This window comes from Larimichthys crocea, chromosome XVIII, assembly GCF_000972845.2.
Source record: "Larimichthys crocea isolate SSNF chromosome XVIII, L_crocea_2.0, whole genome shotgun sequence".
NCBI lineage: Eukaryota > Metazoa > Chordata > Actinopteri > Sciaenidae > Larimichthys > Larimichthys crocea.
In genome coordinates, this window is record NC_040028.1 from 13266490 (window position 1) to 13291012 (window position 24523).

At 42.5% G+C, this 24523-nt stretch overlaps 1 protein-coding gene across 2 annotated transcripts; it reads right to left on the reverse strand.

The window, feature by feature from the left end:
- Positions 1 to 1159: 1159 nt before the first annotated feature.
- Positions 1160 to 24160, reverse strand: LOC104920073 (activin receptor type-1). 2 transcript variants are annotated; one of them, XM_019259847.2, is made up of 13 exons: positions 23754 to 24160; positions 19194 to 19332; positions 12259 to 12332; positions 11401 to 11649; positions 10363 to 10635; positions 9927 to 10193; positions 8416 to 8621; positions 5589 to 5688; positions 4662 to 4808; positions 4130 to 4405; positions 2885 to 3082; positions 2223 to 2353; positions 1160 to 2098 (listed from the first exon to the last, which is right to left on the reverse strand). In XM_019259847.2, exons 2-13 carry the CDS (start codon positions 19262 to 19264, stop codon positions 1964 to 1966), a joined length of 2127 nt encoding a protein of 708 aa, XP_019115392.2. In that variant the 5' UTR covers positions 19265 to 19332; positions 23754 to 24160; the 3' UTR covers positions 1160 to 1963. The 2 variants fall into 2 exon arrangements, with proteins under 2 accessions (XP_019115392.2, XP_010730530.2); XM_010732228.3 differs by lacking the exon at positions 19194 to 19332 and having other exon boundaries at positions 23754 to 24159.
- Between the last annotated feature and the right edge of the window lie 363 nt (positions 24161 to 24523).

The window sequence follows — 24523 nt, forward strand, 5'->3', positions numbered from 1 at the left end:
AAAACAAAGTGACTGGATTTTAAACATCTTGAATAATAAACCCTCTTGGGGCTGAGCAATCGCCCATGATCTCATAAGTAATTGTAAGGGCAATTGATAGGACCCCAGAGAGTTAACAGATTCACAATAAGTCAACTGTGTTACTGCTGGCTAAACACCAAACCACAGAGAGAACAAAATGTTCTTACACAAAGTAGACAAGTGTTTTCAGCTATGCTAGAGGCTCTGTAAGGCTGCACTGACTTTTGCTAATTAGCTCTTAACACACTACAGCTCAGGCTGATGGGTCGTAGGTTTACTGGAATTTGGTCATGAATCAAAATATTACGCAAATTAAAAGTTTTCCGCTACATGAAAAGTCAGAGCATCACCAACGTGATTACAATTCATCGTGAGAGGATAAGATAAACATCTGAGTCAAATTTCATGGCAATCCATTCGATGGTTGCTGAGACATTTCACTGAAAAACACAATTGTGAACCCCATGGAAGGGCGCTAGAAGAAAAGTGAGAATGATTTGTCATCTGAGAACCATGAATATCTGTACAGAATTTTGAGATAGAGAGAGATTTAGAGATATTTCACAGGATAAGGTGACTTTAATGTGAAACCAATGGTGAAAACAATGGCCTGGTTAATGACACCACCATGGCTAAATATCTCTCTAAGCCTCTTGGATGAGAGGTGAAACATCTTTGTGGATCTACAACTAAGTCCAGTCCTCTTCTCAAAGATGTGTTGCATGTCAGGCTACATCAACTGGGGCACCATGAATCCGCATACCAATAAATGCAGTGCATGCAAACGAGACTAAAAACCAAAAGTGTCAACCTGCTGGTGGCAAGATCCCCAAAGTCAGTGCGATTCATCCCCCTGAGGACCCTGAATGCCTGTGCATCTTAATTCATCCAATAGTTGTTGAGATATTTCAGTCTGGATTCAAAGTGGTGGACTGACAAGACAAACAAATGAGACAGATAACACATTTTTTTTCTATTTAATTCATATAAATCACTAATTGATATAAAATGTTAAAGAAATAAAAAAAGGCTGAAGTTTGACTTCATTTACTTGACAATGCACGCATTAAGACAACAATGCACGCGTTAAGACAGTATACAGGCTTACTTACAGGCCTCTGGAGGAATAGACTTTAGCATCATCTAGCAGATATTTTATTTGTTCTTTTAGCATTTGTCTCTGTAAAGCTGAAGAAACAAAACATAGAACAAGTACATAATTCAATGTAAAAGTCATGGTGATATACAAAAGGTTTGCGACAGAGTACCTTTAGTTGGACGATATCTCAGTAAAAGAACAGTGCCATTGACGCAGCTGTACAAATAAATGTTACATGATTGGTGAGAGCCAAAGAAAGTTGTTCTGACAGCATTGTAAGCAGAGTTGCATGACACACAAGGTAAAAGATAACATTACGATGAGACTGTGATCACTGTTTTAAAAAAAAAAATGCAGATTAAAATGGCAAATTCAATTGGCAAGTTGACTTCTCTTTAAAAAAAAAAAAAATGAATCCACCACAATGCAAATGAACAATGCAGTACAATAAAAGAGAGAAAGTGAAATTGCTAATATGTTCAGACTTTTTTCAAATAAAAAAAAAAGTTTTTTTGTTTGTTTTTTAAAAGCAAGCCTACTCAAATGCCCAGTTAACAGTTTCTTCCTTGAACAACATTGCTAACAGTCCAGCTCCTATGTCATGATTTGAATAGATATTTTCCTATTTTCATAACAATTGGCAGTCTCAAAAATGCCCGATAAGCCATCTTTGGATGCCAAAATGTGTCCTGCCAAGTCTTTTAAAATAAATACAGGTCTGTGCCACTATAAGGGCACTGAACCCATCGAGTCTCTTGTCTTTTGAGATTCCTCTAAGATGCTCCACCCTCTGGATGTCTTCAAAGGCCTTTAGTGTGTCTGCCTCTTCGTCCTGAGACAGGCTCAAATGTCTGTTTTGATTTTGTCCAGAGAGTTGTCGATCTTAGTGAGAGTCTTTTTGATGCGTAGCGCTGTTAATCTTGCTGATGGATTCTGGTACCAGCACTCCTTCATGAGTTTAGCCATGGAGGTTAAAGTCTGAAAATGAATAAGGAGAAATAAGTCCATCTGCACGTCCCTTGTCAATATTATATCATCACAACTATTTTATTCCTGGATATGAGGTTATGCGTTTCGTAATCACAGTTTGAATTTTACTTACTGGGTCTGAAAACCATCTGTTTGGGATGTTGGGCCTCTGCTGGTCCACACACACGACCTTCTTCATATCCTCAAAACTGGGATCACTTGGGACGACGTCGTGAAAAGGTGGCTTGTAGTCTTCTACAATGCCTACAAGCAGAGCAGAGCAGAGGAGACAAGGATTCACTTTCAGGGTCACTTAAAACTAAGTGTAAAATACAAGCTATGCTGACAAATGACGAACATAAAACACATTTAGGTGTATGAAAAAGGATTCATGTTGTGGCTTTCTGCCCTTCACTTGCTCTCAAGTGCAGCCATGGGACGAAATATAGATGTGAGGTTACTGTGTATGGGGTAAATCAATATGTTAAGTGTTGCTAAAAGCCCAGCTCCTATTTTAAAGCAATAAAGGCAGTTGAAAGTGAATGGAGGAACTAGGTTTTATTACACATAAGATGACTCTGGCTTTTGACAGACCACAAACAGTGGAGGCTGAAGTGTGTATGAAGGCCAAATCTCTTTATGAATAGCAGAAAAGCTTTTACTTCTTAAGTTAAAGCAGCGCAACACATCACTGCTTTAACTTCAGAAGAGAACCACAAAGTTTGCAATATACAAGCCCAACACATGGCCCAGTTGATGTAACTGGGGACCATGTTGTGTAAAAGATTTACTGACCATTGCTGACTGTCCTCCTGGCGATCTCCCACAGGACGAGGCCCAGAGCCCAGATGTCCACTCTCTTGTAGGACTCAAAACAGTCCATCTGGATGGAGTCATCGAGCACCTCAGGGGCCATGTAGCGCTTTGTGCCCACTTTAGGGTTGTTCCCAACATCCAGCTCGTTGGTGTCTTGAAAATGCATGACCGCCAGACCTATAATGAAAACACAGTTCGCTTTAAAGATCGTCTCAAGACAAAAGATGTACAAAGGGACTATCATTTTTGTCTGAAATACATTTTAAAATTATCTCCTGCTTCTCCCCTTCATTGAGAATCTGGAATTTATCTACATGCAACTATTTTCTATTTTAAAAAGTTCAACTACTTCAACTGAAGTCTCCTATTTCACTGCAATGTACAAGGGATGTGCACTGGATGTTTTCCATGTTTCCACATCGTACTTGTCTAAGCTGCATAATAGACCATGAAACTTTTGCAATCATCAGACTCACACTACTTGTTTGTCCCAAACAGTCCTGTTTACCCACACAGGATGTACTCAGACATAAGAACATCTCGCCTGGGAGATAAACAACAGCCACCATGTTTGGTCGAGACAGCAAAATGCGTCATCCCGAACAGACTTTATTACATTATTACATCGAGCTTGTAAACACTTTGAGTCTGTCACCAGGTTATGGCTTGTACCTGAATTTATTTTTATCAAAGTATCTCCAAATGGAACACCGGTGTATTTGATGAAGTGCTCTAAGGTCCACAAATGTGTTTTTGATTACAGCCGAGTGGTACGCTTAGCAACAGTTTTCTCCCTAAATTGACAATAAATATGTCTCAGAAGATGTCAGTAGAGAGAGATAATGCTGCAAATGTATCTCTTATACAATGCCCATAAACCATAACATTCAGTTAACCACTTAAAGCGGCTTAAAGATGGTTAAAATCATCTGACGTTTATGAGGCATCAGCATTTAGCTGCTCTTTATTGAAGCTAAATTATGTTTACACAGAATGTGAAAGTGTTTCTTTAGCTGCACCATTTAATCTAATGTAAATGTTCTAGTTTTATTGTGCTCTATTTTCTATACATTTACAAATAAAGATCTGACCTGTTTAGCTGCACAGGTAAGTTTAAAACACATGGCTCAGCAGGTGAAGCCTTGTTAAGATATTAAAAGTACATCCAACATCAAACATAAATAAATCTAAATAACGTATTTATCGATGTGTCAATGTTCTCACCAAGATCAGCAATGCAGCACTGTCCGTTCTTTTTAACCAATATATTTTTGCTCTTCAGGTCTCGGTGGGCGATGGCCGGTTTGCCCTGAGTGCCGAAGATCTCGACATGGAGATGTGCCAGGCCACTTGCAATGGAGAGTGCCATGCGGAGGCAGCTGGATGCATCCAGGGTGCTGAGTTGAAGGTAGTCATACAAGGAGCCCATCTCATGGAAGTGAGTGATCAGCCACAGCTGAGTGCTGGAGTTCCTCGAGGTCATGTCTGAAGCTATGAAGCCTAATTTGAGAGAGACATATCGATGCAATCAATAAAAAGTATGTAACTAATGGGAGATGTTTGCACAATACAGTACAATAAATAAAGTATTTCTGACTTTTAAATCAAGTGACAAATATCTATCTAAATAAAGGTATCTTTACACAGGGATGAGTGGCAGCAGGATATTAAAAACTGCTGATCTTTATTGTGTCCCACAGTACAGATTCTCACAGCTTGCAGTGTCCAAATACATAAAATATGGTACGGTACGTACCCAGGATGTTCTCGTGTCTCAGCAGCACTGTGTTGTAGATCTCGGTCTCTCTGAACCAGGACTTCTCGTCTCTAGAGGAGAAGATTTTGACTGCGACACTCTCTCCCTGCCACTGACCCCTCCACACTTCGCCGTAACGGCCTTTACCTGGGAGGAGCAGAAAAACACAGGATAAATTTATGTTTGCTGTCGGTATGAAAGGATTAACGTGTTTGGTTGGTGACCCTGCTTGTGGTGTCTGTTTAAATGTCAGTTTGTTTTGCTGCCCTCTTGTGGCCAAAAACCAATTCGTGCTCATCTTATTTGTTGAACTAAATTCTCTGTTTAATTAGTTTGTTTAACTTGAAGGCAACTACCAACTGCAGCAATGCAATGTAACTATGACAACATGTCTGTCTGTTTGAAAACAGGATTCCTGTTGGTAATATTTTCTCTTATCATGCTACAACCAGTCTCACAAATCAAAACAACAATTGCAATAATTTCCTCTAGGGATCTGAATACTGGAACTGTTGCACATTAATAAAATAAATAAAGTAGTTAAAACACTAGTATTGCATGTACTGGCTGGCCTTTTTTTAAATATCAGAGAGCTCATCAGAAGGTTATACTCCTTCAAGGGACAGTCAAGGGACTGTGGGATACAATAAGTTACTAAGGAATCAGTTGCTCCTCTGTCAAATGAGGTATACAGGAGAACCATCACATACTATAAAGTATTGTATCTCATATACAGGTCCATCCACATACTGTAATAGTGTACAGCTCAAAAATAAGCCACGTTTTTACCGGGACTTTGCAGCATTCTTTGCCAGGATTCCCTGTGTTAGGCACAGTGGGAGTGCGTCATTGAAATGAAAGTGGAGGCTGAGTTTTCTGAGGCTGTGCTATTGTTAACGTGAAAGTAGTCTTAAACAGGACACTTACCCACACACTCATTGAGTGTGATTTGTCGTGCAACGGTCCTTTGAACGAGGAAAGGGAGTCCTGAACCGCTTCCTGAAGTGCAGGAGTGATCCAGCAGATCCTGGGAGAGAGAAAAACAGTAAGGAGCTTGTATATTTACATGTTGTTGGTTTTTTTTTGTATGTGTGTATTTGCGACTGAGCTATTTGAATGAAAACCTCCCCAAAGGAATCCCGTGGCTCGAGCCTTAAAAAAAAAAAAATAGATGAAATAAGGAGCATCTGGGACTCAGATGGAGACGAATACAAGCAGGCCGTCTTTGATGTGGCACCCACATGAGATGGAGGGGGGCAAGCTGTGTGTGTGTGTGCCAGGATATTGTGTGTGTGTGTGTGGGTGTGTGTCTGTGCTGGAGGTGCGGAGTGCCCCCTGCTGAGTAAACAACAGAAGTGCCACCCCCTCCCTGGTGACTGGTGTGGGTGCTGGAGATTTTATCTAATCCAAGGGCCAGACTCGAAAACAGGCGCAATGCTGCTAAGCCTTTTTATTTTTAACTTGGCTGTAAAGACATGCAGCATCCCGGTGTCGACACAGGAGGGCAGTACACAGCAACGGAGTCAGCAGCTGCTGAGCAAAACAAAACGACTTAACTGGGAGGGGAGGACGAGGATTGAAAAACAACAGAGAAGAGTGATGCCTCAGATAAACAGATGCATAATGCAAGAGCTGCCTGAGAGACAATTTGGAATCACAACACAGGAATACAGGTCGGAGGCTATAAAATGAAATGATGAGTTACTCTGCACAGAGTTTAAATCCCTGTCTCTGGTACAGGAGAATTGTTTTTAGGTGGGTAAAAGGGGCCAAGCTGTTAAGCAGCAGGATGCAATCAGAACACTGCAATATCATTATAATCAGAGACGACTTCTGGGCAGCCGGCTGCAGAGAGACGAGCACATGTGTTTCAGTCTGATTCGCTTTTCACAGCCACACCACTGCTCCTAATAATCTTTCTCACGGTGCTGCCAAACACTTTTTAATTATGCTGAAACAAACATTCTGTGGCTCCATATTTGGGCTTTCCATTGCCAAGAGCAATGATGGACTTTGGAAATGGCTTGAAAGAAAGCCAAAATCAGCCATTTCTGACACACACACACACAATCATACTTAATAACAGTTGTACATGTCGTTACGTTAGATAAATGGGATAATCTCAGCTTTGAGGAATCTAGATATGTTTACACAAGACATTCCATGTTGTGCGACAGCTAAAGGAGACACATTTTAGCAAGGAGTTGTGAAATAAATGCTTTACTTAATGTATCTTAATGTATGATTGATGTTTTCGGGAGGTTATAGGATCACAAAATGGACTGTAACAGCTATATATTTTGTTAGGACACAAGCTACGACTGCGAGCAAGTTTCTGCTGAACTTGATTACACAGTGGGTGAGCCAGTGAATGTGCTGGGTTGTCTTTCAGACTAAACGCTAACCACAGGACTCCACCTAAACTCTGGAGCAGTTTTGTGGGCCTCAAAAACACAAACCACTCTGCAGAAAACTCTCTGCGCTTGAGTGGAGAGAAAATAAATAGCAAAAAGCATTCCACTAACAGACTGGTAAATGACAGAGAAGATGCAAAACAATAATTTCATTCCAGCAATAGCACCACCCACCTAGACACACACACATACACACATTTCATGTACATGCAGCCGTGACGTGTTGCATAATAATGACCAAATAACTCTTGCGATTATGTTCTGGGAAGTTCAGAGGTGCTGGATTTAATCATTTTTGGAGACAGCTCTTGCACATGTTGACCTAACAATGACACTGAGCACTGTAATATATCTGTCTGTCTGTACAGTGTATCTATCTATAATTTTAGAACATTTACTAAACCAAACATGAGGCTTTGGGGATTTTTTTGTACCACACATTTAGTGATTCACTCCTTTTATGTGTTTGCTCCCATCACAATGTGAGTCCTTTAACTAATTCATAAATATTGTGTGATGCAACCAGACTGGATAAACGGCTGATTTCTTTGAACTGCTGCAAATTGTCTTCGACTCACTACTTGTGTCTTGTTATGAAGTATATGAAGATTAAACTGTTGATTACAGTCCCACCATTTGACTGCCTTGATCAGAAATCTGGATTTAAACACAGATAAAAAAAAAGGTTTTCTGTGCGTTTGTCTACAAAGAAGAGGCGGAAGTCACCACTAAACCAACAGTGTTTTAACTCCTCAGTTGAATCCCATGAGTCAACACAACACATCATTTTAGAAGGGGGTTTTCCAACTCTGTTGTCGGTACACAGAGAAAAGAGCCACCATACCACCCGAAATCAAAAAGGATCTGTCACTCAGAAAGATTGATGGGACTGAATCTAAATTAATGTAATGTAAAATACCTCAGGCAAGCAAGTTATTTAACGTTTTATAATTTTTTTACAGAGTCCTGGATCGAGACATATTTTCTTACATAATACAGCTGTGGTCACGGCGCACATTTCTGATATATCAAGTTATACTCAATTTAAGTATCTTTCCATAGTTTCCTTCTTAGGTGCTTATTGACATTGGCTCTGTCAAACTAACTCTGTTACCCAGAAAATGGAGGCACTCCACAGTTTTCAGTATATTCACTGATTCATACAGCAGGCGTTATGCGCCTCACTCGGGGTTGCAGCCAGTTTATGAGACCTACAGTAGACAATATGGCAGCTAGCATAGAGGGGAAGAGTTATAACAGATTATCTGGCTTACTATTCAGCACAGCAGTCGGTTAAAATACACCTCGAGCAGCGTTTCTTAACCACTCTTTCTACTCACCGCCAGAGTGCTCTCCCCGACATTGGATGCTATGAGGCCGTCGATAGTTCCATATTCAGCATCTCGTGACGTAAGCCTCTCCATTTGGTTGTGGTGGATGCGTCTGAACACCAAGATAGCGATAGCAGAGAGGACGATAAGGACAACGATGGGTGCCACGATGACGATGGCCAGTGTGGTCGCGCTGTAGTTGGATAGCTCATCAGCTGTGAGGGGAGAGAAACATTTACAACATGACTTTTCTTCAAAATGTTAGGTCAACAATTATGGAACACTAAAGACAGCTTGAGTTTTTTAAAGACTGCTGTATGATTGCCTAAGTAACTCAGCATCAAACATCTGTATGTTGACGGAAAACTTTTCTTTCTTCCTGCTTTCCCCCCTGACAGGACCACACATACTGAGGCTCGACCATGCACAAATCACAGGTTTGCAGCTCTGCAGAGCTTCTGAAGGAACCGGTTAAGGGTGGGGGTGCACACACACACACACACACACAGCATACACATGCGCATAAGCATTCACACACGCCCACACCCACACAGAAAGGGTCTCATCAAGTCAGCAGAGGCCAGTCTGAAGAACTGACCACCATTCACACTTTCCAAACATTCCAGAGGAAAGACTGCTCAGCTCTGCCTGCAGCACAGACAATGATCCCCTTTTCTCAACTACTCGAATAATGAACTGTTTTTTCCCACATACACATAACCAGCCACCCTTTTCAGAAACTCACTAGCCTTAAACCAAACACATGGGATGTGATTCATTTATATAGAGCATTTAAAAAAGTATTTTTTATATGTGGCAATGTAACAAGACAGTGGAAGTTTGCAAAAAAAACTCCAACCAAGTTATGTCAAGTCATCATAAATATTTCCAATTTGCAACTTTTATTTAGCTCTCATCTAATCCCCAAGTGCATAAATAAAAATATAACGCTATGATACTTTAGGGATAAATATTTATTCATAAAATATAATATATAAGGCGCCTGTAGAGAGAAAAGTAAAAGGTTAAATAAACACAACAGGCAACAGCAGCTCTGCGTATAGATGCCTCCCTCTCTTTCAGTCCCAGGTGGCTTCACCCTCTGGGCTCCTGTCAGCCAGCTCTGACAGCCTCCGAGAGGACAGAGTAAAGAAGTGGACCATGACTTAATAATATTCAAAACCTCTCTTTGGTTTGCCCACCGTCTCCCCCATTTCTTTTTCATAAGGTGCCAGGAGTGTGACCACACAGAGGTGTAACCCGGGCCAACGGAAACCATCCAGAACAGTCGTGACAGACAATTTCACAGCCGATGGCGTAGCCCTCTCCTCTGGCGAGGAATGAATATGTGTTACTTTGTCTAAAACTGTAATAACTAACCCACGTGATGAATCCTATTCTGAATGGAGTTCAATGCTGAAATCAACAGATGGAGCTCTTGAGCATCTTTGCTAGAAAAGGCACAGAAAACTGTTCTCAGTCTGTACTTGTGATGCATTCTGGGTAGCATAGTACTGTACCTTTAACAGGCAGCTCCACAGTGCTGTTCATGTTACACAGGTGCCCATGGCAGCACTCTACGATCTGTTCTGTGGAAGGTGGGGTCTTGCAGGTCAATGTACTCTGCTCGTAGACCTTGAAGCAGCCTTTCTGGTACACCAGGGAGCCGGTGCTGACTGTTAGAGATGAGAAACACTGGTGGCCCATGCAGCGATTTCCTGATGCACACGAGCTGCCCTCACACACACACTCATGCTCCTCTCTGATCGGGGCTTTTACTTCCTCCTCTGCAAAAGATTCAAGAACAAGACGAGAAATGGTTAAAGCAGTTCTTGCAACAGTATAGAAATGTGTTCTGTCAGACAATTCAGACAAACATTTTGCACAGTCTTAAGTGACATAAGGTCTATGGTGAACGGCAGCCAAGGGAAATGTGTACAATGTGTACAAAGTCACCTTTCCCTGGAGCTTGCACAGTGACGTTCATGTTACACAGATGGCCCTGGCAGCACTTGACAACATGGGCCGATGAGGGTGGCATGGCACAGGTGGCTCTGCCCTCCTCGTCGTCCCTCAGGCAGCCCTTCTGTTGGACGGCCACCCCATCAATCATCTTCAGCGAGGAGAAACACTGCTGGCCCGAACAGCGATGGTCACGCTCACACACGCCGCCCTCGCACACACAGTCCTGGTCTCTGAGGACTGGTCTGCCGGCAGACAGTTCTATATCTGATAAGAGGAAATGGAGATATGGGGAAACCCATTAGAGCAATACTATTAGTAGCCCATTAAATTAAATGGCATTCACTGAGAAAAAAACAACAACATGCAAGTTCGATTGTATCGCTGTAAAGCTGAAGAGGCTGAGGCAGAAGTTTAATTGTACGGGCTTTGACACAAAATTAGATATTTTCCTGTTTGAAATAAAACAATATAAAATAATTTAGGATGCCCTCCCAACCTGAATTTTTATACATTTATGTGTATAATTTCATAATTTCATTCAATCATAATGCAACGATATGATGTTTTACAAAGTGGTGCTGTTTAAATTAGTTATTCAAATGAAACTGTAACAGAATGTAAAGTTTTGAGGAGGAGCACAGTTCATTGCATTAAGCGACAGAACATCATCATCTTGTGTGTGATCTTGCACATATTTGCCACATCATGTAATAAAGTATAATAATGTAGTAAATATGTGCAGTAATATTGTGTCACATCGCCTAATGCAGCTAACACTGTTGACTGATTAACGAGTCTACAGTCCTTGGGCAGTTATTCAGACGTGTGAAGTTATTGGTAGGCTGGTTAATACAGTGGTTTTCAAAGTGTCAAATATGTCTATGCTTCCAACCAGCACAGCTTTCTGCAACACTGAGATGGCACAAAATATGGAAAAGGATAGTAGAATGACACTTTCTTCATTTGCCCGTAGACTGAAGGATGAAATTCAGGTAAGGGACTTGTCAGCATACAGTGCTAACACCTCACCTTTCAGTGGTGACTGCAAGGAGACGTTCATGTTACATAAATCCCCGTAGCAGCACGTTACTACCAGCTCTGGAGTTGGTGGGCTTCCACAGCGCAAGAGCCCTTCCTCATTAGCCACAATGCAGCCCTTCTGGAGGACCGCTGTCCCGTTTAGTATGGACTGGGAGGTGAAGCACTGCTGGCCGAAACACCGGTCCCCACTGCTGCAGGATGCTCCGTCACACAAACATTCAGAGTTTCTCACATTACCTACAAAAGAACAAAAAACAAATATGGAACAGGTGCGAAATCATCACTGAAGATAGTTTTATAGTTCTTAGGAGGACTTTAATCTGACAACAGATGATCCCTTTTGTAACAATGCGTGCATCTAATGTAAGGATGAGGACAAGTGTGGCTTGCCACCCTAAAAAAAACCCCTCTACTTTCCACTGCAATCCACCGCCACTGCAGTTGTTTAAAATAACACTGTGAGACAGCAGATGAGAGAGGGAGACAGACTGAGGAGGGGCGGGGAAAGAAAAAAAAAATTGTGTGAATTTTTGGTCTATGCACAAGAGACTTGAGGGGGACAGAAAAAGACACAGAGGCTGAAAGATTGCGTGCGTGTTAACTGGAGTATAAGAAGATGTGAGGACACAGACGTACACATCTTTCCTGTTAGTGTATGTGCTCGGGATCTCCAGTGACAGTGCATGACCTACTGTAATCTTGTTCTTTTGCAGTAACAAGAGCTAAATTCAACAAGATCCTGTCTGTATTTATGCAAGCAGAAACCTCTCCTCCCTGCAGCAAAAAAAAAAATCTGTCCTTTAAGTCTGGTGTGACAAGCTGCCTATTTCGTGACAAGACACTTACCTTCCAAGCTAGAACAGGGAAGGACCATGACAATCACAACCAAAAGAAACATGTCCCCAGCCGTCATGGTAGACCTAAAGGGGAGAGAAGAGAAACAAAAAAAAATTACGGCTGCACTCCAGTGAATGGGCTGAAATCGTATCCACAGTTAAGGCTTTAAAGGCTTAAATTTTTATATTGATGCATTAGATTGCTTTTTGTATTTTTGTAAAACATCTTTCGGGGACAGTGTTCAGTGAGACAGAAGACCAAGAGAGACAAGAGACAGATAACAACGGGATTTTGCTGTCGACCTAAGAGTATTAGAGAGAGCAATTTTGCAGAGGGAGACCTTTTCTTCTTATTTTCAGGAAAGAAAGAAAAAAAAAAAAGAGTCAACACCAAGTTTAAAATGCTGAAGTAAAGTGGGTCCCATGCCTTCTTGTTGTCCTGGCAACAAGGCATTGAGTGGCAAGCAATGGGGAGACTGGTGCTCTCCTATTGGCTGCCTCTGCGTGTGTGTGTGCGTGTTGATGTGTGTGTGTGTGTGTGCGTGTGTGTGTGTGTGTGTTGGAGGGACAGGCTGCTTGGCAGTGAGGGGAGAGGAGCAGACAGACGAGAGAGGAGGAGGAGGTGGAGGAGGAGGAGGAGGAGAAAGAGCAGAGGAGCACAGCGGGGAGAAGGAGTGTGGGTGCCCAAATACTATCGTTTAGAGACCTGGAGACAGTCTAATCCTTCAATATTTAATGCGTCTGTGGAAGCGTCCACATACGCTGTATAGTTATGTTTGTTTGTTTGCTTTACGCGGTGCCAGATTTTAAACAGACCACCAGTTTAACTCACTGTAAACTTAAGGGGAACCCACCCCTCCTGCCCCTAAACTACCAATTTTATGAGGATGATATGTGAGTTTTGTAGAGGCATCATCGCCTGCAGCGTGCCCCGTTTATGCCATACTAAGCACCGGGGCTGTTATCTTGGAAGCATGTGCGCCTGAGTGCATCTGTGCCAATGATAAATACCCCATTGCACCCCCCACCAGCCCCTCAATCCGTTACCTCCACCCCCTCCGGGCTTTTGTGCCCGTCTCCCAGACATAAATGATTAAGCACGTAATGTTAGCTTTAGCCCAACGGCGGCGTCTGTACGGGGCCGCTCGCACACAGGCCACATGCTGCTCCTTTAATCAGAGCACAAAACAGAGGCTGCCACACAGAGATAATCAGGAGCTCTGCCTGCTCCCCTTGGACCAAGGGAGGGAAGTGGGGAGCAGCAATGGGGGGAGGGCAGGGAACAGGCAGGCACGAGGAGGCATGGGAGGTATAGCCAGGGGGCAACTGAGGGACAGTGGGTCAGAGAAGGGCAGAGAACGGGGCCAATGTGGGAGAGACGTGTGGGCTGCAACAGCGAGGTAGGCTAAAAAAAAAAAAGGGGGGGCGGGGGGAAGTGGGACAAGGAGGTGTCTGGTGTCAGCGCCCAGGGGGACAGCGCGAAGAAGGGCACCATGCTGGTGGTGGCGGCGGCGCAGTGGGGGCTGCGGTGAAACCAGAAGGGCCGGAGGAGACAGGATGAAGAGATAAAGACAGAAGTAAAAGACAATAGTCTGGATCACACACTAGAGCCTGGAAATTCTGTCTGACTGCTTATCTTGATACTGACTCATATATCACTCACGGAGAAAGACAACAAAGAGCAAAACGCTGCTGACAGATCAATAACTCACCTCAATTAACTAAGTAGAGCATGTCATGAGGCTCCATTTAACAGCTTCAATTAGTGTAGGTAAATGATTTGCTGCGTTTTTTTTTTGTTTACATTTGCTGCTGAACGACACTCGACGGGGCACTGAAATGATCGGTCTCAATTCATCTCTCCCACGCAGACACTTTGTCTTAAATAAGCTATCATGAGCAGTGAGCAGCATGCTGACGGCCAAGCAGCTAGTTATGCTGCTCGCTGTTATGTACACAGCAAATGTATCAGTATGCATTGGAAAAACCTGATGGCCTGGCCTTCTAACATGTATTTATGTATGTATTTGCACACATTCTTAACATTTTTTTTTCCTCCTCGCTGCAAAAGCAAACAGAAACTATCCACAGCTAACAGCTTTGCATGAATACACAGCCAGGACTAGTCCTGATATTAGAAACCTCAGAAGGGATTCTTGGAAAGGAGAGAGGTAGGGCTAGCATCTGCAGAACCGATTGCGATCTGAACAGACAACTTTATGGCGCTGTGTGTAAATGTGTGCGAGTGTGTGTGTTTGTTGCAACCCTCTATCCCTGCGTATTGAATTCTCTGGCAGTGTTTCTGCAGTGTGCGTTCACAGATCTGACATCCTGCCAAGGGTGTGCTCTCATTTCCCCCCCCCTCTCTATCTATCTGTCTCAACCCCCTCCATCTTTCCTTTTATTCCCTCTTCCTATATTCTCTGATGTGGTGTTGTAATTGGAAACCAGTTTAAATACCGCACGGTAATTATAACTTAAGATATATTTTTTTCCAATGTTTATTGCTGTTGGAACTAATAATCCAATGGGTCTTACCGCAGCATAATTCAGGAGGAACATTTGTACAACTGTGAGTAAGCTGTTTGTTTTACAATGCATTACGAGTCCTCTTTTACTCCATTCTTCGGTCTGTGAAAGGCCAGGCAGTAGTTTATACATTGGAGTGACTGTAACTCATTGTGGAGTGGAAGAAAGTAAATCAGACACCGTACTTGAACACAATGTTGAAGTCCTTTGCTTTACATGGGTATTTTTACTTTATGCTATAATCCACACCAACACATTTCAAAGAAATGACTTCCCTGCTTAGTAACTTTGTTTTAACATACAAACCACGTGATTATCTTACACTAATAAAGCATAAAACCAACCATGGGTATCATAAGTAGTAAAATAGTTCCATCTCAACCAAGCTGTGACACTTAAAGGCTACCTACAAACTAATAAGATATATATTAATATGCACGTATGAAAGCATAATCAGTACTCCTGTTCCTTTACTTAACATTCTGAAGGACTATTACATTAAATGGATGGATGGATTTAAGCTTTTACTTGAGTAAATAATCGACATAGTTTTTCCACCACAGGCATTCTGTACAAGGATATCAATGCCGCCGAGATGCGTAAGCACTGACCCTGCGCGCGGAAACACAGAGACCCACATTGAGCTCAACACAAGGCAGCCAAAGTGTGTACAAGCCAGAGAGAAATAGTTGAAATAGACTCCAGTCCGGTCAGAAGTATGTTACGGTTGACTCCTGCAGAGTGCTGCGAGAGGGGCTTGAAAGTGATCCTACATATCAAGGCTCCCATTTTATGACGCCACGTTTCCTCCCCAGACACTTTCCAGTGATCCCACTCCAGAGGGCTATCTCGATAAGCACTCCTCTAAGAAGTTGAGCAGAGCTTAACGTGATTAGATGGAGATGATTGAACATGCCACTCAAATGCTGAAAAAACTGAACCTAAAAGGAGAAGGATGTTTATGATTGGTACATATTCCCTTTAAGTGGCATGTTAAACCTGCTGTTTTATCATCACTTGTTGTCTCTAGGTGACATTTTCAAACCGACTGTTGAAATTGCTTTCAACAAACAAACAAAACCCATTAGTCTAGTTGGGTGTTTTATTATTTTGGTCTGTTTTGTATTCAGGTCAGGATGAAGGAGAGAATGACAAAATGCTACTTTGTCTGATGAGCATGGTGTATCACTGAGGTTGATGAGGGAGGAGGCTGGAAGCCCTGCAGGAGCTGCTGAGTCATCATGCTGGCAAAGGGGGAGACGAGAGGTGGAATCTGTGTCTGAGCTGGCAGGCTGGCACAGTTACCATGGCACAAATAGCCCAGGCAACAAGGAAACTGCAGCAAACTGCAGGGCGGTGAGGGAAGAAAAAGGGAGAGACTGGGGCAATGCGGAGCCTGCTGTTCGTGTCCCTGTCCCTGTCCCCGGCTCCAGACCCAGACAGCCAAAGTGCCAGCATGCCATCAGGGACACACAGATGGTTCGCTCCTAGGTGGATGTGGGTGTAATACAGACCTGAGGGCGAAAGTCCTCCTCTTTGCAGCAGCCCACATTTATATTCACACTACAGCTCAGCAAATCAACACGTTCACCTCAGTCGAAAAAACATTCTCTGCCTACAGTAAAATACAACACTTGGGATGACTAAAACTAATTTATACGAACACACAACCTTAACTTTTTCGTAGTTTATCAAGGAATACACACTACAACTATAAGCTCCCTTGCCACTATTGTTACTTTTTCATAGAATGGAGATGGCCATATATGATGGGGTTAAATAACTACAGCCAGATGGAAAGAGAAGTACACGTAGGCATGTAGGTGGTAAACGTGGATATGTGGGTGAGTTTAGATGCGCACGTGTGCAAATGTGTTACCCTGTACATGTGGAAAGGTATGCATGGATATAAACTCCAGGAGGGGAAGATAGAGGGTTGAGAGTCCCACAAGTAGTATTGCCTTAAATACTTTTCTCTGTATGTAAAAAAATGTAATTTTTATGTATAAATATCATCAGACTTTCTGTACATCCTGTGATATCAAGCATAATATTTGACTATTAGGGACACAACTCGAACAAAACTACCTCACAGTGTGCAAACATTTTGCATAAAGAAGAATGGCTTGCACAGTACATCTGGATGGGTTAATAATTCTTCAGTTATTCAGTCATATCAACACATAGTACCTGAAAACAAACAAACAAACCATCTCTGGTTTAGGTGAACCAGTTTACAACAGATTTGATGGGTCTTCTCATCTACTGGAAAGCTTGTTGTGTATTTGGCTTTCGGCTTCAGGCCCCCTACTATCACTGTGTGATAACAACAATCTTGCAGGTTCACTGCACCCCACACTGTGGAAGATGGGTCTAATAAAATGTCGGATTCCAAAATCTGTGTCAGGCTGTGTGATGTCAGTTTTGAGTGTGTGATGAATTCCTGATGAAATGTAGGACTACAGACACAAAAAAATAAAGCAGAGACGTGCGATGGAAGTCAAATCATCCGTCTGCGCTGCTGCTTTGTGTGTTTCCAAAATGCAGCAAAACACTGTGCTGTATTTGGAGCAGTTGGGTTTGTAGACTTAAAACGTGCGACGCAGCTCGACACGTGAGAATACAAAATGGAGAATCCATCCTGCCAGATTTTACGATATGAACTTGAGACTAAACAGTTGTCCTATCAGCGTCCTATGAGGAACTACTACTACTGCTAGTTGCGACATGAGCTACATGTGTGGTTAGATGACAGATATGTGTGCGTGTAATGATGTGTCTGAATTTGCTCGAAAACAACACAGCGGCTGCTAAAGAGGCTAGCGTAGATGCTGTTAAGATCAGTTTAATCAGACCTAGAGAGGATTGCTTCAGTGAAAAACGTGCAAAGAAGGTTTTTCGGCATTCCTCTGATCCAACTGAGCTTCAAACTGTTTGCCAGTAGAGCATAAAATACAAACAAAACATTGCTCCAAACCTTTAAAAGTGGGTGATATTTAGAAAGTGTTCTTTTTAATTCAGAAGATTATGGTGTAAAAAAAATAGTATAAAACAGTGTTCTGGCAGCAGTACTGAAATATTTTGAACTCAGTGTAGGGCTGTGACCTTGTCTCAGACACAAGTTGACCCCTTTCTTGATATCCAGTGTCAAACACTAAAGTTGTGTGTGAAAGACATATCGTTCTACTGAGGAGAAAGCAAAGCTCATTAACCTTTGGAAACACACCTCACCGGCCAAGGGCCTCATCAAATGGCAGATGAAAGAGGGGTTTCTGTGGCCCCTAAGAAGAGCTTGTGGAATCTGCAGTGCCCCATCACGTCGAGCCGGGCTCCATCTCTCAGGCCCTCACAGTAGCTCAGCAGCTGCCTCCTTTCACAATGTGAGGAATGTAATCAAATGCAAATGACCCCTGCTTATGTGCAATTCGCTCTCAGACATTCATCGTAGGCAGCAGCAGAGCAGGTTTTTTGTTCCATGGATACAGTACAACCCGGGCAAGCGCGCGCGCGCACACACACACACACACACACACACACACACACACACACACACGGCCTAGATCAAATGTAATCAGAGACAATAGTTGCCTCTTCTTCCTGCAGGAGTCCCACCCTACCTTCCACCTCTGCACCAAAATCACCACCCTGACACACTCTGCCAGGTCCAAATCAAACATTTTCGCCGCACTCTTTGTTTCCTCTAAACTTCCGTGACAAAGTTTGATTTGCGTCCGGACAAGACACAGCACCTCAGGGCAAGAGGGTGACTGAGGAGAGTCTAGCATGCAGACGACGATGACAACCTTTGTTCCAAGTTCGGCATTATCACAAGACACATCACCTGCACAAAGAAACCAAAACTTAAGCAAACAGGCTGACATTTCTACACAGCGACAGTCGTTTCTGCGCTTCAAAGAGGTTCGAAATTGGCTTTGTGTTGCGGGAAGTCTCGCGAGACACAACTTCGAAGGTTTTACAGCATTGTTAACAAGTCTTCTACGCAGCGGTCACCATAGCAATTAGACATTCATTTTCACACAGCCATCAAAACATCTGAAAAAGCCAATTCAAACATCGTCTTTATGGCCCTTAGCTGTGTTTGCCAACAGAGGAATGCACAAACACTCTCTCTTCAAACGACCATCTCACAAAGTTCACCGCTCTCGGGCAGTACTATTCTCAAAAGGACACCTTGATTTGTATCACGGTACACCCTTTAGACATATTTTCCTTCTTGTGAAAAAAGTAAATCAGGTAAACAGTCCAAAGAGCTGTGTGTACAGCTACTCAAAGCACAGCCAACGTTTAGTCTTGACTGATCCTGAGTCCTGCCTGGCAGAGCTACAGGAGTCAGGGGGCTAAAGTGATAACCTTCAAAACATTGATCAAACTATTCACCGCTGTAACGACACTCACCAATTAAACAGCTTGCAGAAACACAATGTGTATCCAGCGCTATGCTCCGTACCACGACTGACCCGGGACATTACATCCCGCTGCCAATGTGGAGTCTTTATGGCCGGGAGTTTTCTGGTCTTCCGGAGAGTAGAGACTTCTAAGGAAAAAGACCAGTAGTAAACAAACTTTAATGATCATGTCTGAAAGGGCAAATAAAGACTTTGCATGTAGTAGTGGGTGATAATATTATCTTTTATTGGTTTAAGGCAGAATAGAATCACGGCGATAATAGTTTTATCCTGTTGTACCAGTTGAGACAAAGTGGAACACGGCTCATCCCATTAAACTAAATTGTATTTTTTTTCCAAGTGATTCTGCAAAGGCTGAAGCGATTCGTTAAACTACTGATTTGATGCGACTATTCCTGTATTTTTACTCGAAACTACCGTTAAACAAAACAAGCAATTTAAACATGGCAGCATGGACTGTAAGAAATAGATTGATAATAAAAATGAATTGTTAGTTGCAGCCAGAGATTTTGCACTAGTGCATAATACACTACGCAAAAAACAAAATGTATATGCTGCGATATTGATTTCAGCTATATTGCCCAGCACAAATTATAAATGCCCCATTTGGCTCAAGCATTGACTGGACTAATTCAAGCCCCCATCGATGTGAAGTGAAGTACTACCATCGTTTCAGAGCTGCTTCAGTTTACGACCCCCCTACAGCCCGAGAGATGAAACACAGATTATTCTCAATTCGTAGACAAAGTGCCCACACCGAATGAGAGCCCATGCCTCGTACTGGGAATGAGATCAGAGAGAGGCAGCAACTGAAACAAAGCCATAACTTTCCCCCACTAACAGCTGAGCGATAAGACAAGAGCACTGAAGCGAGTGAAGGGCTCGTAAAATGTGTATTGCAGACTGTCTCCAGTGCAGTCTGGGGTTAGTGTGGGGAGAGTGGAGCCATGAGCACTGCAGATCTATGTGTGTGTGTGTGTGTGTGTGTGTGCAGACGGTAGTGTCTTGCCTATCTTCTCTCTGTCTCCACTGGTCTTCATCCACATTTGAACACAGAATAATAGAAATCAATAAGTCTGCGCAGAGCCACCAGAAGAAGAGAAGCGAGCTCCCGAACAGCAACCAGAGAAACAAGTCTAAAAATCTGGCAGATACACAGGCAGCCTTTTATCTCATTCTCGTTTCCCCTCTAACTTCCAGTGTCATGCTGAGACTGCAGTGCCCGCGAGTCCCAGACAGCTCTTCTCATCGTGATATGTTTGGGCTACATAAGGCTGATGATTATTAAAAAGGCTCAAGGATTTTTTTTTTTTTGACTAAAAATAACACTGCAGACAGAGGGCCCCTTTTCTAAAAAGCTGGACACAAGCATAGAGCAGAAGCAAATGCAACCCACATGCTGCGCTCCTCTGCAGCCTCATCTGATGCCAGGGTTGTTGCTAGTCAAACTTTCTAGTAAGTCAGCATATGCACGCACACACACACACACACACACCTATAGGACACATACATGACCAAACACCAAAGCGAGATAGCCAAAGGCTACTACTCTGAGCTAGACTTCAAGCCATATAATCTGTCCTCTTTCTATTGTACAGCCACCTCCTCCCACCTGCATTCACACACACATGCACATTTATATCCCGTCTCACACACATACACACACAGACATACGGTGTCCCCTCCCTCTCCTTCCCTAACTTGAGAGCCACCTACATGGAAGAGCGATGAGCCTCAGACTCTTGCTCAGACTTGAAAGAGTCTATCTTGGTCTCATAACTGCAGTTCTCTTGTTAATGACAGACTGTGTAACCTGATTCCACACACACACACATATATATGCATACACACACACACACAAAATAACCCCCCACCTCCCTCCCCACACTCTCTCAGGGTTTTCTGGCGCTCACACTTCCCTCTCCCTCCACTTGCATATTGTTCCAACCCAAACTGCCAGCTGCTTCTGCCAAATTACTGTGCACGGAGAGAAATGATTGCTATTGGAGGCCTAACCCACCCCTCCATCAATACTTTCTGCAACGCTCAGACCTCTGTGTGCAAATGAATGCTTCCTGTCCATCGCAAAGAGAACCGCTAGAGCAGCGCACTGATGTAAAGGCCAAGATGATGTGCAGCCAAAGAATTCAGGAGTCAGAACGTGGAAATAAAAACTTGAATGACGCCCGCGTAGGAATGTGATCAAGAGCCAAATGTCTAATGGTTTGTGTTCAAAGTAGGGCTGTAACTAATGATTATTTTCACAGTCTGACAAGCACAGCACATAAAAAAAGTTCCCAAACTTTTCTATTCAACAATTTCCCAAAGTTGAAATCTACAGACAAAGAAAAGACCTTTGTAAAACATGAAAAAAAAAGTACTGAATCATCAACATGGGAGAAGTTGAGACCTTCACAAAGTCAACTAGAAATGTCATGTTTTTTTTCCTTAGAGATTCTCAGATGTGAATAATATATTCTTGGTCTTATGTGACAATAAACTGGGATTTTTCGCTATTTTCTGTCAGGTTACAGCCCAAGAAAATGTGTCAATCAAGCAATAATTAGTTGAATTTAAATAATCATTCACTGCGGTCATACCAACTTAAACAACTGTTGATCAGCTAACTGATTGATTTAGCTCTAAACTACTTGAACTTAAATATCGTCAGGAATCAGAAATAAGACACATCTTTGTAACAAATGCAAAGACTAATGCTGGTGCCTGCTCTCTTTTCAAACACTGGCCAAGACACCCCAAACCAGTTCTATTGTTGGGAGTGTATTGTTTGTCTCAGAGACATAGATAACCTCCTACCTGGTTGAGGAATAAGTTACCACAGAGAGGCTGTTTGAAACAATGACACAGGCCCAAAGCCAAACAATAACATTGTTGTAGAACGAGACACAGGGAGAAGGAGGAATCACAATGGCTGGGTGAGCGACTCACAATCATGCTGGTGCCTGTTACCTCAGCCGGAACAGAACAGGATCCAAGATCCCCTGGAGTTGAACCATATCACAACCCAGACTGTCTGACGTCCCTTTTTTTTTTTTTTTTATCTGACCACTATCAGCCAGACTCTGCGACGCAAGTCCACTGAGAACGCCAGGCGCCCAACAAAGAGGCCGACTTCAGTGACTGGTCAGCTATGAGGTTACATTCTCCAAAAACACCAAGCAGCCACACAAACACTCACCAGAACAGATAAATGTGACTCCTCTTGTCCCGTCACAACCTAGTACATCTCCAAATCTAACACTATTGTGTATTTCTAAGTAAAATAACTGAAGTATCCAAGCTTGAACTGGTTCTTCAGATTCATTTCAAATGGCTAATCCATATTGATTAAACAGTCTCCAATGCCAGACGCTACTCTTGCATATGTTTGGCTGTCAGAAAGCCATGCATATACATTAAAAGCCTTGGTCGACTGAATGGTTTAGCCCTTGAATGCATCACACTGGCTTACACAGCAACAACAAATGCAAATGCTCCCCCAGAGAGAAAAAAAGAAAAAAGAAAAAACTGATTAGTATGTGAGAATGTAATTTTGTGAGAGCGAGGACGCGGCACATTGAGTTGATTCGGTGGAAGAACACTTGAGTGTGAGACATTCACATTCACACATTCTTTAATCTGCACAATTATCTCTGAATGTTTTCAGCTAGAATTAACACCTTTGTAATGAAGTTTGCACCTTTCTCGTCAGCAGATCTGCCCGGCTTTTTACATTTAATTACCCTGCAATCTATCACATAGGATGTCCTGTTTGGTCCTCAGCAAGAAAAAAAAGAGAGAAAGCATGTTGATAAATACTTTTGCACCTTCCTTAAGAATCACACAGTTAGATATTTAAGTGTTTGTTTCAAACCACAGACTGTAAAGCATGTCTACAACACCCCCCTCCTCCACCACCACCTCTCTCTGCAAGGACTGCTGATTGTCATGTTAAGAAAGTGCTCAGCATGAGATGATGAGACACACGATCAAGCAGGAACGACCCTCCCCAAAGACTGTTTGCATGACAAAAAAAACTAAAAAGTCACAACTGGCTGCAATTTGAGGAGCTTGGAAATAGAAATTGCAAACCAAGAAGAGAAGTCTTCACGTTTTCAACTTGAGTCTATTTTATTTATTGGCCGGGAAGCCTCACCATCACCATTTATCAACAACAACTAAACCAAAACATCTCCTCTCTGACGCGGCGGTCACTTAAAAATAATAGTGCGTGTGAAGGCCACTCCTCTGCTGCTACATCATACTTAGATTTAAGATGCAGGGATTTGTTCAACATAAGCCGGAGAGCGTGAATAAAAATATGTGTGGGTGCAATAATAATAATAATAATAATAATAATAATAATAATAATAATAATAAGGCCAAGATTTTTGCTAAGAAAAGCTCACAGGATTTCTTCTGAGCACGTCACGACACATTTTTTTTCTCCTCCTCTGCACATCAGCAAACTTCGCAAATGTCTTAATGTTAGAATACGACAGCCCCGGTGTTTAAATGACAGTGTAATGCATGCGTCGGTTAAACTTACCTCTCGGGTTATTTGTTCAAAGTGCTTTAAAGAGGGCTCGGTAAACTGGCGCAGGTCGAACTATTCTGCTCTCCCGAGGATTCACGACACATACCCGATTTGTTTTCTAAAGTCTGGAGAGCGGAGCCTACATGACGCCCAACATTATCGTCCGTCGTTCGCTGGCTTGCAATTTTTTTTTTTTTAAATAAATAAAAATAAAAGTGATAAATTCACTCGATGTTCAGCGCACAGGCAGGATAAAGATACATTTTTTTTGTATCCTTGCTCCCTCCTTATATTCTCTTCACACGTTAGCACTCGCCGAGGCTTCACAACTCGCACCCCAAATCCACGAAGGCAGAAAGAAACACAGGATTGGAGGAGGAAGTTACCTTGCAACAACTCACTGTAATTATCCCCGCGTCAAGCCAGGTGAGAAGTAGACAGCGCACTTCCGGTTTTCTCATTTCAAAATAAAACAACATAGCTCTTTTAAAAAAAAATATATTTTTTTTGTTAGGGGTCGAACAGGTCATGAGTGGTGGAAGACATATGTAAATATTTTATTTAATTAAAAGTTGCAATGCCACAGTGTTAAACTCTAATGAACAGCACTAACACCAGATACACCACAGATGCCACCTTTTATCTATTTATTTGATCTGTTGTATTATTATTACTATTTTTATTCTTTCACTCACATTTCTATCTGTGCTTTTTTTTTAGCTGTTATTCACTTACTCTATGCATATCCTGTCAATTTCGTCTGTTACAGTTTTAGTTTGTGC